This window comes from Andrographis paniculata, unplaced genomic scaffold (assembly GCF_009805555.1).
Source record: "Andrographis paniculata isolate CXL003 unplaced genomic scaffold, ASM980555v1 Contig80END, whole genome shotgun sequence".
Lineage (NCBI taxonomy): Eukaryota > Viridiplantae > Streptophyta > Magnoliopsida > Lamiales > Acanthaceae > Andrographis > Andrographis paniculata.
In genome coordinates, this window is record NW_026137618.1 from 2,620,557 (window position 1) to 2,634,677 (window position 14,121).

The window sequence follows — 14,121 nt, forward strand, 5'->3', positions numbered from 1 at the left end:
GAGGGATTAATTCCTTTGCAAAAATTCTTGAGAATTATTTACGAAGGACAAAGACATATCATATACTATTATGGATCAAAAATTTGTGAGCAAATTATCTAGCAGAGCTTCCAAAGACATATTTCATGTTTGTCAAAGTCTTTTTTACAGTAAAATCCACAAAGTATACGAGAGAGACAGAAAATTCTCTAGCAAACGGAGTTTTCAAAATGATATTTCATGTTCGCCAGTCTATTTTTATGGTGAGACTTGAGAGATTTCATCTTCGGTTTTAAAAAATTAATGCAAGTTTAATTCTAGTATTAGATATTCAAAGAATATTTGAGTCGGATTTCAGATTGCCATATCCATTTCATTTTCATCTTGTAAGCGAGCCGAACAGAGCCGAGCTTGTCATGTTTGAGCTCGGCTCATTAAAGACTCGAGCTCGGCTCGTGTTCGTTCGTTAAGAAACACGAGCTCAAATTTTTGTTCGAGCTCGGTTCATTTAGTAATTTTTTTGTTAGTATTCAGCTCGATTCGAAATTTTATTTTATTTATTTAATTTTTTTAAAAAAATTAAATTCAGTTAATAATAATTATAACTTTTATTAATACGTTTATATAGAAAATAGAATGAAATACAATATATATATATAAAAAGATATATATAACTATTAATTTAATTTTTCTAATATATACTGTCGAACGTTCGCGAACAAGTTCGAGCTCGTTTGTGAACAAAACGAGCCAAAATTTGTGTTTGCATTCGACTCGTTTAAATTAGCGAACAAGCTCTTAGCGAGCTCAAACGAACCGAATTGAGCCAAGTTTGCGAACTGTTTCGTTTGTTTTGCAGCTCTACATCCCACCTAGCTAGTTCATTCATCAATTCCATACTACAAATGATTGTTTAGTAAACCTACAATTAATGCAATCTACCCTTTATTAATATCCAAATAAATGTTACAATCTCCAATGGTAGATAATATACTTACTATTGTAAAGTAGCACGTGTAGTTAAAACCTAGAGTTAGTACGTATTTGGAATGGTTTAACAGAGCTAGCTAGCTAGCTATACATATATAATCTGTACTGACTAGAGTTGTATAGTTACTTCACCCCCTATTTAGACTAGAGTCTCTCTTTCTTGCATTTCTGTACAAAAAAATCATTACCCTCCAACTGTTTGGACATGTTACTCGATCCACATCGTCAACACAGCACAGCTAGGAATTACATTATGATCAGTGCGACCGAGCATTCTCTGCCTTATACTTTTGAAGCTCTTCCTGCGCACACGCAAGCCTATAAACATTACAGTGCAGTATGTTAGAGCACAAAACAATGGGTCTGATCGATAACACTATTATGATGCATGGAAACATATATGTAGATGTATTATACCTCCACTGCAAATCAGTTATTTCACGAAGTAGTTCCTTTTCCTTGTCGTGTGCTACTTCTAACTGCAAAAATGAAAAATGTTCTGTTCAGACCATCAAAATGATAATCTTACATACACACACACACACACACACATATATATATATATAGTTCATGTAATGTAGCGTATTAATTGAGCCCTTTGGATAAACGTGCAACGATGAAGATTGGACATAATATCTTCTTCGGGTGGGTAAAAAGAACTGTTAGATTTTGTTGGTATTGAAGTGATGTCATATGCTTGGTTGCTGAATGACCTTAAACAAAATACATACCGTGGACTTGTCTGAAATTGCTGTGCCCATTGATGTACATACTGTGGCTGCAGATGTGGTGGATAATATAATATTATATGAGAATTTGTATTTGAAGATGAAAAATTGTATACGACGAGTATACTAATTGCTACATCAGTATTTCTTAAAATACCTGACAGGTCACCTGTGGCTAGCTGCTTCATCAGATTAAGAATAGAATCCTGTTTATTGGAATTGTAGAAGAAACTATAAATTAGAGGCTAACTCTAAATTTCACAATATATATATATATATATAAAGTAGAGTTTCTTCCGTCACCCTTTGCTGAATGTTCGCATGTAAGATGGACTGTAAAGTGGGAAGAAGCGCAGTCCCACTAAGATTTGATGGACTAGCATCACAAGGCCCTGGCGAAGTAATTGGAGCAGAAGTAATAACCTAAATTTCGAAAATTATTAATTCAATAGCACAATTTGGCTATAATTGTTCAATGAATGCAGTTTTGAAACAACAAACTTATGATTGCTCTATCTTGTGTTGTGTTCAGATAATATCTAATAAGGATTGCCTTTCATCTTCTGGGAAGATAGGTCTTAAACCTCACACAGATAACACAACAGACTGAAAAGGCAAAAAGTCGTCGATATATCAGATAAGTTACATATAGTAGCAGGAAGCAGCCATAAACAAAACAACAAACAACAAGTGTAGTCAAACCCGACATTCTTGTGAGTTTTGGAGAAATATTTACCAAGTATTAAATTAACATGATGGTGCAAGTGCTAAAACAAACCGTATGTGTAACAGAATATCATTAGTGCACTGTTTTCACCAAATCATGCCTACTTCTGGTTAATTTCAGAGAAAAATGTAACAAAACATACCTGCATGCTGTGGCTTTTATGTATAATTGGAGTTGTAAGTGAAACCATCTACAAGAGAACAATTAATTTTGAGTAATTGCACATAAGATTAGTCATGCCAAGACCAGAATAGTAACCTTTTCTATCTCAAAATTTCCTGATGTAACTTTGAATCGTCCTTTTTGCTGAATAATTGGATTCTTTGCTTTATCATCAACTTCATCACCATTAGCTGCATCACAGAGGAAAGGCATCACAGTATGCAACATTGGATCTGTTTAAAGTAGGAATCAAGTATTGCTAGCTGACTTGCCTGATGTTTTTGAAAGCTTAGGTATCGACTCAAATAGTGTATGATCTGACATCTGGAGATTGATAGGCCCATCATGTGACCGATTACGTGAATGATTTTGCCCTTTTTCGCTAATAAAAGGCAAAATTGATTACAAACACAGCAGGAGGAGATATGGTGTGTATATATATATACAGATAATTTTCAGAAAGTGGTAAATCAACAACGGGTAGTGAATGGTAAAGTTAACTTGTGCAGAGCTTGACAGCCAAGTGGCAGCCCTCTGCGGGTAAAGGCTTACACCCAACATGGTAAACACTCCCCATGTATTTTAGGCTCATGTGTCCTTGTCAGCCAATTTTTCTGCACCTAAAGCTCAAAATGCACATAGACCATTAACCACATCAGGTGTAAACCTTCAGCAGCAAATGGCTTTGGCAGTTGCACTAGAATACCAACACAGATCAAGCAAGCAAGAAATTCCTGATCCAAATGCAAAGTTAAATACCATGTCGACACTTTGAGGTAAACTGTTCAGAATTTGTTTGAATGCTAAAGGAAACCAGAAACCTAGTGTCAGCAAATTCTTCTTGATTCCTTCTTATAATAGATTTAATCTCCTTGATAGGCATAATTATGACATCAATAGGAGCCGCATTAGCTCCTGCTCAAAATGATATTGGAAGGGCTTACTTCCAACATTTCTAGCACATCACAGTATTTCCAGGGTGTCTCAAGATTAAATCGTTTGTCTATGATTCTTTTGCATTAACCCTTCCAACAGGTTTCAAATATAAAAATTCTAATGAACTTAGGAAAATTCATTTCCCTCATCCTCAACATAACACAAGGAAGAACAAAAGAAAATCAAAGAATCCGATAAAAAAAAAAAAAAAAAAAAAAAAAAAAAAAAAAAAACCTAAAAGAATCCGATAAAAATAAAAAAAAAATCAAATAAATTACTAACTGATTTCAATGCGTTGTAAACCCTCGAAATTTCCCAATGAGGCATCCATCCTAAAACTTTCCTAAATAAACATACTTAACTTTGAAATTGTAACGACGAGTTTCCAAAAAGAAATATACACTTATTTAACACGGATAACTTTTTCTAAATTTTCCATTATTACAATCTCATATGTCATCTATTTAAAAAAGATTTTGAAAACAAAACAAAAATAATGGGAGGATCTTAAAAATCTTTTGGGAGTAAACATTTGAAAATCATGTAGAACGATCAAGCAAACAATGAAGAAATTTATATTCTCTTACTAATTGACCAATTCTTTTATTAAGGATATGACTTTCCTCACTTTCACTAATCTTCAAATGATATTTTGTCTCAAAGAAAAGATTGTGAATTGAGAGTGGGATATCTAATTCAGCACGACTGATCAAACTAACTCAAACCTGAGCTCAAGGGTTTGAGGTTTAATGTAATGTACATAAGTAACAAAGTGAATAGATTATTCTTGTGGATGTAATACCTTTAACTTTAATCCGATATGTCAAATTATAGGACAGTTACATAACGTAATCATTTAAATTGATAATAAATCAAGAAAATCCTGGTAAGATAGGAACACGTCTTACCTATGATTCAAAGTGGTGGGAACTCCTTCTAAAGATATTTTGCTCACTTCTGACACAGGTTTTTTTGCTAAACTACTTTCTGCCTGGTTCTCATCACCAACTGATATATTTGTCCTTGGCCGATCCACAGTTGATCCAGGAACACTTGGATCATCATCAGATATTTTTAGACTTAACTCTTAAGGGGAAATTAGCTTAACAAAAAACTAAATATTTAGCTGATATAAGATCAACAACATGATGACAGAAATTTTCATAAAAATATTAGAAACATGTAGTCAGATTTGAGTTGCCGTAGAGTAGAAAGAAAAGGTAAATATGCTATACTATGCTATAAACATGAAACGATAATAAATACTTACGCAAAACAGGTATGTTTTGTCAGATAGAGTATGTAGCATAACCTAAACAGTAATGTGGGATTTAAAAACGAGAATATAGGCTTACTGAAATTATGACACCATACATGTTAGTGACGCAATCTAGTGAAGAGGCATATGCTGGAGCACAATCATCCTGTGAATAATTAGTGTCAGAAACAGACTGATATCTAAAAGAAAACAGATGTCTGCCTTCCAAAGAGCAATCAGTAACTTACAGAAGCATCAGAAGAGTGACTTTTAAAAGAACATTGGTGTTGAAGTACTCTACTTTTGGACAAAGATGCCTGGCCTGAAAGTTGTTTGGTCTGCATGTCTTCATCCTTTTCTGAAGGAGGATCATCATCCTGAATCTGAAAGGGCGAAGAGAATAAGAAGTAAGCTCAACAAGTCACTTTGTTTGCAGCATTGGAATCAATCCATAGTCAAAATCTTGAAAACTGACCATAGATGCTTGAGCCTTCAAATCATCAAGGTCGAAGTTCCAACTACTAATCCCACGTTTATATTCATTCTGAAAAAATAAAGATGTTAAGCACCCGAAGAACCAAAACCAAAGAATCTCAACAAGCCAAATATCATTAGCCACTTTTAACAACTCAATGGCGAGCAATTATACGAGAATCCTCAAACGACCAATTGCACTCTCTGGGAGCAATCTAGTAGTTACTTAAGTGCTTAATCAAGGCTAACATCTTCCATGCTCACATTACTTTAGAAGAAACCAATGTGATCTTTAAACATTGACAACAGGAGAAAGTTGAGTAACAAATCTAAAAGGTCAACTTGGACCCTTCACTCTAGGTATTCACTTCCAGAGTCCTTTTAAACTAATAACAGAAGTGAGGTAATCAAATTGGTCTCTTCTTTGAATTTTTTTTTTTCGATGATATGAGATCAAACCTGTGACAATTCCTCTTTCTGTCCATCAGGCATCTTCTTTTGGGCAAGCATATCTTCCTCCTTTCTCTAAACATCATTTAGTATGGTAATATTAGCATAGAAAGAAACAAAGAGAATACACATCTGAACATTCCTAATGTCATCAATTTTCCTCAAAACAACCAACCTTAATTTCCTTGAGACGATCACCAAGAGCTGGCAGCCCTTCCAGAAGGGTTCTAGAAATATAATCATTTGATCGAGCTTGTTTGAAAAAAGAATGCTTTAGCAACTTTCTGGAGGAAGGCCTTTTTGCAGGATCTTTCACCAAACAGCTAGCAATCATCTGCTTAAAGGACTACACACAGCAAAGAAAGAATATAAGTGGATCCCATTCAATCAAATATTGTTCAATATCAAAAACATGCTTCTAGCAAGCAGACCTTTGAAAATTTCTTATCGCTCTCATAATCAAGTCCAGGAGGTGCATTTTGCAACGTCATAAGCAATACCTATCAAAGAAAAATGCATTTTCCATGGATTAGAAATTACTGGAGAAGCTTCCATATAGGATAGAATGCACATCTATGTGGTAACATGTACCTTCATTGGAGGATACTTTGAGAAAGGCGCGTGACCATGTGCAAGCTCTAAAGCAGTTATTCCAAATGACCAAATATCTGCTCTGTAACCATAGTAAATATAGTTAATAAAAGCATTATCAGTTTTTCAGTTTGAATATAAGAAAATAAGCAAAACAAATTGACCTACTTGAAGTCATAACCATGCAGTTGCTCCATAACCTCCGGTGCCATCCTACAAACACAAACTAACTCCCACTATAAAACACCACAATGAGAACGATGACAACTCTGAGAAACTCATGACTGAACTTCCAGAAGTTCAGATATTATACAAATGCACATTGTGTATATGGTGGGAATATGTATTGAGCAACCTAAATATCTCATGATTTGAAAAGAATCAAAGAAATTTGCAGCATAATGAAGAGTAGAGATCTAAAAATAATATATGTATATAAATATGCAATATTCAATCCATACCAGCAAGGAGTACCCACAAATGTATTCCTCATACGCTGCCTATCGCCACAATCAAACAAGTACGCAGAAACTCCAAAATCTCCCAACTTGATTCCACCACGTGAATCAATCAGAACATTACCTGCCTGGAAGATATTAAATGGCAAAAAGATACCTTAAGTTTGTGTGATCATTCTCACATCAGAGTATCTCATGTATTTAAGTACATGAATAAGAGAGGTAAGCATTGTAAAAATTAGTTGCAAAACAAGTGATGTTCCAGTTATATAATTATTAGTCTGAATTTTGTGTATGTTGACAAAACTAGGATTCATATCCTACAAACATGCAGAAATAAAATTACACTGTTTCAGCTTGACTTAGCATGAATGAATTCTATTACAATATGTTTCACATAAAAAGTGCTAAAATTATATTCACTTACTTTGACATCCCTATGAATGTGGCCATGCTGGTGAAGATAGTCCAATCCCTTCAACACCTCACGTAAAATAGTCGCAATCACAACCTCCTCAAAACCATCTGGATGAGCAGCCTTCAAAATGTGTAGGCAAGAACCTCCAGCCATGTAAGGCATTATAACCCATAAATTGTGGTCACTAACAAAAGAGCAATGTGACTTAAGAACATTGGGGTGGTCAATAAGAACCATCGTTTGTGCTTCCCGTGAAATATTACTCTGAATATAAAATGAAACTGAATTAGAAAAATCAAATAGTTTCTAGGATATGGGAATCAAATAATCTAACCATCAATAAATTTAAATAATTAAATATATATATATGACGAATCAACTGCAAAGTCTGCGAATATAATAATGTACTTGTTGGTGAAGTTGAACCGCAGTTGACTAATGACATGATTACTTAGTTGACAAAGTTCTATAAGCATGATAGAGTACAATCCAACCACTAAACTAAAAGATATATGCACCATCAGACCTAACAAAAAGGAAGATCATTCATGAAAATTGAAGTGCAAATAGCACTCTCACCTAAAGGTACTTTGAAGATTTTAAAGAAATGTTTATTTCGATGATAGGATCCAATGGTCTTGTAAATATTATAAGAAGATAATTCAAAGTGAAGCACCACATATCAACAATTTATGAACCTTGTTGCTGATGGGATTCATATTTTGGCATAAACTAGAATAGTATTCATGTAGCATGATCTTAATTCCTCAAGTAAAAGAACAAAAAAAAAAAAACAGAAGAATCGAAATCCGAGCAATTTCTATTTTAAAATGATTCGCAGAACAATTACAACAATACACATCTGGAAATCACCAGAAATCAGTAAAAAGGGAAGGTAGACTAACCAGATCGCTATTATTGCGTTCAAAATCGAGAATCTTGATAGCAATGACCTCATTGAGTGGAATACAGAGTGCACGATGAACCGAAGCGCTGACTCCCGTCCCCACCTCCTCGTACAGAGTGTAATGCTCTGCTCCGATCGGGAACTTCTTCTTTTCCTTTTCCTTTTCCTTTTCCTTTTCCTTCTCCTTTTCCTTCTCCTTCTCTTTCTCCTTCTCCATTGCAATCAAACGGACCTCGATCTTTCTAACCGGCTAACTCCTCAATGCATAATAATAATAATAAGTATGTCCGAAGAAATCTACTCCGGCTAATCAACGTCGAAAGAGAAGAGAATGAAGTTGCCCCAGCGACGATCTGCAAGCCCAACCTGCAATAAAGCAATACAAAATGCATAAAACATAAAAATCCCCCCAACTTGCATCTACATCTTTGCTATTATCGTTTCTCACTGCATGTGATGTCTCAATCTCATGAATAAAGGCGGGCGGAAAAAGCCACTCACGGGGAACCAGCTCGGTTCCATTACAGCCCAATACATTGAATAATTCAAAAGAGAAGACACTATCTATATATATATATATATATACATAGATACATACAAGATACAACTAAAGATCAAACGTGAAAGACGTAAATAGAAAAGAAAGAAAGAAAGAACAAAACCTGGAATCAAATGCGGTGGAATTGGAGTAGAAGCGTACAAACAAACAAATAAACTTAGATACATACAAAACTGCAAAGAAACAAACAATTGTTTGTGTAAAGGGGGGATGGATCAAACCATAGATAGGATTGTGAAGCGCGCGCGCGCGCTCGTTGGAGAGAGAGAGAGAGAGAGAGAGAGAGAGAGGGATCGCCGCAAAAATGGGAGAGATGTTGACGTGTTTGATGGTTTGTTTGTATGTGCGCAGAAATCCCGCCACCTGTTCGGGTTTCCGTATCTGCACCGAAAATCTTGTTTCCTTTCATTTTACTTTCCTTTTCATTTATTAGCTCCACCACTGCCTTTGCGGCTACTTTCTGCTTCTATTCTTCCTTCATTTCCAAGATTCTACACTTTCAACCATCACAATTTACTTTATAATAATAATACTATATTTCTTTCTATTTATTATTATTATTATTATTATTATTATTATTATTATTATTCTCGTAATTATTAAAAGTCAATTATTTAAACTAAAAATTTAACTATAATTTTTCTAATACTTGTGCCAAATTTGTTTGATAGTTAAATTAGAATTTTAAATGATAATATTTTATTTTGAATAATTATTTAATATTCTCTTCGCCATTTAAGAAAGTATACATATTTATATTTTAAAACGTTAAATTAAAAAGTAACTATTTTATTAAATAACACATTTTTTCACAAATATTTCTACTTTACATTACATCGTTAAAGGCAAAAATATCATTACACTATTTTTATTTAGCTACTATAATTAAAATATTATTATTTCTTAAATTTAATGCCAAAAGTAAATATATATTTATTGCTTGGATAGTGGGAGTATAATATAAATATCTATTGAAGTAATATTTTAAATACTAAATTAACTTTTAGTTTAATATAGAAAAAAAAATAAGTATTTAGTTTTATATTTTAAAAAGACAAGTGAATAGCAAAGATTTTGGATTCAAATTTTATTTCTTACCCAAAAAAATTAATTATATATGTGCCATATAAATAATACAAATTTAAATTGTAATAATTAATTGATGTAATATAAATAACGGTTGACATGTTTATAATATTAAATATTAAATTAATTTAATGTAATATAAAAATAAAAAAAATAAATGTTGAGTTGATTTGATCTGGTAGGAAAAAAAAGTGAATAGTGATTTTAGAATTAGAATTTAATTTATTCTTTAGAAAATAAATGTGGAATTGAGTTTTTAACAATAAAATTTTAAATTTTGAATAATTAGTTGATGTATATATAAAAAGATTTTAATGTGATATTTTAAGTGTTAAATTAATTTGTTAGTGTAAAAAAAATAGAAACCATTAATTTGATGTTTTATTTAGAAAAATTAATAAGTAGTGTGACTTAAATTAATTTTTTTTTTTTCTCAAAATAAAATTAGATATCCACCCATGTCATTTATGACTTTATGACTTGTTTAATTTATATACTCCTTCTGTTCCAAATCAAAGGACCATTTGTAGTTTTGTAGTAAATTAAAAAATAATACTCTGTCCGTGTCGTAACTAAGTATTCATTTATTGATGTTTAAATATTAATTATTATATCAAAAAGTATTATAAATCAAGGAAAAATGACAAAAATATTTATATTAGTATTTATAATACTAATATAATGACATTTGTATAAAAAATTATGCAAATATAAAGATATTTTTAATGTTAAGTAGAATGACACAAATAGTATGGGAAGGAGGGAATAGTATTTTATTAGTTAGAGGAAGTGTGTAAGAAGTTTTTACATTTTTGTCATTTGATTTTATGTATAAAATAATTATATATATAATGATATATTTGTAATTTTAATAAAAATTAAGATATTTTAGTATTAATATATGATTATTTTTTCTAAATATAAATTTTTTGCTTTGAAATGAGACAACTAAAAAAAAATACTGAATTAGGACGGAGGATACAAAATTTTTAGTACGAATGAAAGTTAATTAAAGTACTCTATATTTAAATTTTTTACGTAAAATATTTTCTAAATTAAAATTTTATGATTGCACTTTATTTTTAGTATTAATTTCCTTTAAAATTATTTTAATTACTTCTGTTATTTAATTTGTTGCACAATAGTTTTTAAAAATTAATTTAAACACATAAAATATTCAATATAAACTCTTTTAAAATAATTTTTTTTAGTTATATTTACTTATAAAATGAAAAAAATAATTAAAATAATACTATATTATAAATATTATATAAATTAAATCATACTAATTACTTATATAATTCAATACTTTTTAAACTCTATATCTAACAAAAATGAGACTAATCTAATAATAATAATAATAATAATAATAATAAGACCATGTGTAGTGATATAAGTATTGTTATAACATACTATCTCCATCCGACTTTAAGGGTCTCATTTATTTTTTATGTATTAATTTTTATATTAGTTATTATATGTACACGTAGTACAAATAAAGGAAAAATGACAAAAATATTTCTATTAGTATCTTATAATAATGATATTTGTGAAAAAAAAATTATACAAATATAAACATATTTTTAATATTAAGTACAATGAAGTAAAGGTAAATTGGACCCTTAGAGCCGGACGAAAAGAATATAACAAAATAATATAATTTATAGATAAATAAGTAAACAACTGATTATATAATACTCCCTCCGTCCCAAACAGCCTGCAACATTTTATTTTTTGTTTGTCATAAATTCATTGCAATATTTCCAAATTTAGAAATAATTAATAATATTTATATACATATATTAAAATACATTTCACTTTATCCTATCACATCACTCAAATAAAAAAAAAAAAATCATTTATCTCTCCAATCACATCACTTAATATCCAAATTATCTCAAATTACTATACTTAATACTTTCCACCTAAATTCTCGTGTCAAACACAAATATTGCACGGCGTTTGAAACAAAGAGAGTATATCGTATCAATGTATTAAGGATATATATGTTTGTAAATATATATATTATGTATATATGTATATTATATATAATATAGAGAGAGAAACAGAGATAGGAGGCGAGGGAGGGGGCAGAGTAAAGTTTTTGAAGTAAAAATTAATATATATTTATTTATAGTCATTCACCACATTTACGAGTCATTATTATTTAATACATATCAATATAATATTCTAACATTTATCAAAACTGTTACGCACAAAAAATAATAATAATAAATAATGGCAGTGGGATTCTGGACGGGTCTGGATGTAAGTTAAATGACCCAGAAGTCGGGTGCAATCGGACAGATGCAAGGATCGGGAAGGAAAAAAGGTCGGGCGGAGTCTGAAAAAAGGTGTACCCAAATCGGGTAAACCGTAGATCGGGTGAAAGACGAAGTCGGGCAGACGCAAAGGGATAGGGCAAATAGAGCCGGTCGGTTGGTCCGTGGTCGGGACCACATTTGGTTGGTCCATGGTCGGACCAATTAAAGTCGGTCAAAGACGGAGGGCGGCTGATGCGGAGGTCGGCCCAAATGATGTCGGGCAAAGAAGCAGGTCGGGCATTGAGGTCAGGACGTGATACGAAGTTCGGACCAAGTGAAGTCGGGCGAATGGCATTTCTGGGACGGATTAAGGCGTGAGAGGTTTGGGGAGGTTGAAGGAAGTTGTAACACGTGTCAATTGAGGAGAATTTGATGGTCGGTTGACAGCGGTTGCTGTAACCGACCAGACGGCGGTTCAAACCGTTTTCTTCAAAGGCTATTTAAGGATTCAGATTTATTCTGAAAAGGCATCTTCAATCAACTTCAACAAAGCAAAGTCAGATTTGGGGATCACCACTTTAAATTTCAGTCTTTTATTTTCCAGTTTATTTTCTGTACCGTACAGTGTTTAGAGATTCCTAATCTCAGGCACTAATTAATCAAGTTTAAGGATATTTTTTATATATTTGAATTTTACTTTATTTTTGTTGAAAAATTACATCAACAAAAACATAAGAAATTATTGCTAAAATTAATATCTATTTGAATAACCATCGATGTATTTATAGTCATTCACAACATTTACAAGTCATTATTATTTAATACATGTCAATATAATATTCTAACATTTATCAAAACATAAGAAATTATTGCTAATTAATTGATATGTATGTCATAATTCTCCCCCTTATATGTCATTTAATTACAATGAATACGCTTCGTTAAAATCTTATTAGAAACAAAATCAATTGGAACAAAAATCCTAGTGAAGGAAAAAAAAAAAAAAAAACACGATATTCATGCATTAAAAATACTCCTCCTGATGTGGACATCACTTGAATTCTCGTAGCCGATGCATCCCGATGTTTTTCACCAATTTCTTGAACATTGTGTTTAGTAAAATCTTGGTCAACAAGTCTGTAAATTCTGTTCCGATCAAATCTGTTGCACATCTATTTCATCATTTTTCTAGAGATCGTGAGTAAAAAAAAAAATTTAGTGAAATATATTTTGTTCTATCTCCCTTGATATATCCTCTTTTCAGTTGAGCTATACACGTTGCATTATCTTCATATAAAATAGTATGAGGATATCTTTTCAGATTTCAAACCACAATTATGTAAAATGTGGTGAATCATTGATCTCAGTCAAATACACTCTCGACTAGCTTTATGAATTGCTATTATTTCTCCATGATTTGAAGATGTAGCAGTTAATGCTTGTTTAGTGGATCTCCAGGATATCACTGTGCCACCACAAGTAAATATATAGCAGGTTTGAGATTTGACTTTATGCGGATCAGAAAAATATCCAGCATCTGCATATCTAATCAATTCATGTTGAGATCTCTTTGGATATAATAGGCCGAGATCAATAGTTCCTTGGATATAACGAAAAATATGTGTTATTCATTTCCAATGTCTTTGTGTTGGCATTGCACTAAATTTAGCTAATAAATTTACAGCAACATTTATATCTGGTCTTGTACTATTAGTCAAATACATTAACGCGTTAATAGCACTTAAATATGATACTTCGGGACCAAGTGCTTCCCCACTCTTCTCTTTTGGTCTAAAATGATCATTCATAGGATTAAGAGTTCTAACGACCACTGGAGTACTTAATGAATGTGTTTTCTCCATTGCAAATCGTTTCAATACCTTCTGGATATATGCAGATTGATGTATCAAAATTCTATTTTCCAGATGTTCAATTTGTAGACCAAGACAGAATTTCATTTTCCCAAAACAAACTCCCATTTTAGATATTCAATAGCTTCTTAGATCTCTTCAAATGTTATAATTAAATTCAATTCATTAACATAAACTGCTACTATCACAAAACTTCTCCCATTTTTCTTTATAAAAATACATGGGCAAACAAAATCATTGGCATATTCTTCTTTCAGTAATGA

General features: G+C 31.8%; 1 protein-coding gene across 6 annotated transcripts; it reads right to left on the bottom strand.

The window, feature by feature from the left end:
- Positions 1–913: 913 nt before the first annotated feature.
- On the bottom strand, positions 914–9,079 carry LOC127241131 (serine/threonine-protein kinase BLUS1). 6 transcript variants are annotated; one of them, XM_051260036.1, is made up of 21 exons: positions 8,859–9,079; positions 8,077–8,444; positions 7,181–7,435; positions 6,757–6,881; positions 6,464–6,508; positions 6,296–6,377; positions 6,136–6,204; positions 5,880–6,050; positions 5,714–5,779; positions 5,256–5,324; positions 5,029–5,163; positions 4,897–4,946; positions 4,431–4,574; positions 2,859–2,968; positions 2,683–2,777; positions 2,567–2,614; positions 2,001–2,120; positions 1,855–1,903; positions 1,701–1,747; positions 1,387–1,448; positions 914–1,287 (listed from the first exon to the last, which is right to left on the bottom strand). In XM_051260036.1, the coding sequence occupies exons 2-21, from the start codon at positions 8,293–8,295 to the stop codon at positions 1,227–1,229; spliced, it is 2,022 nt and encodes a 673-aa protein (XP_051115993.1). In that variant the 5' UTR covers positions 8,296–8,444; positions 8,859–9,079; the 3' UTR covers positions 914–1,226. The 6 variants fall into 6 exon arrangements, 5 of the variants coding, with proteins under 5 accessions (XP_051115993.1, XP_051115994.1, XP_051115992.1 ...); XM_051260037.1 differs by lacking the exon at positions 8,859–9,079 and adding an exon at positions 8,741–8,845; XM_051260035.1 differs by lacking the exon at positions 8,859–9,079 and adding an exon at positions 8,527–8,616.
- Positions 9,080–14,121: the final 5,042 nt, after the last annotated feature.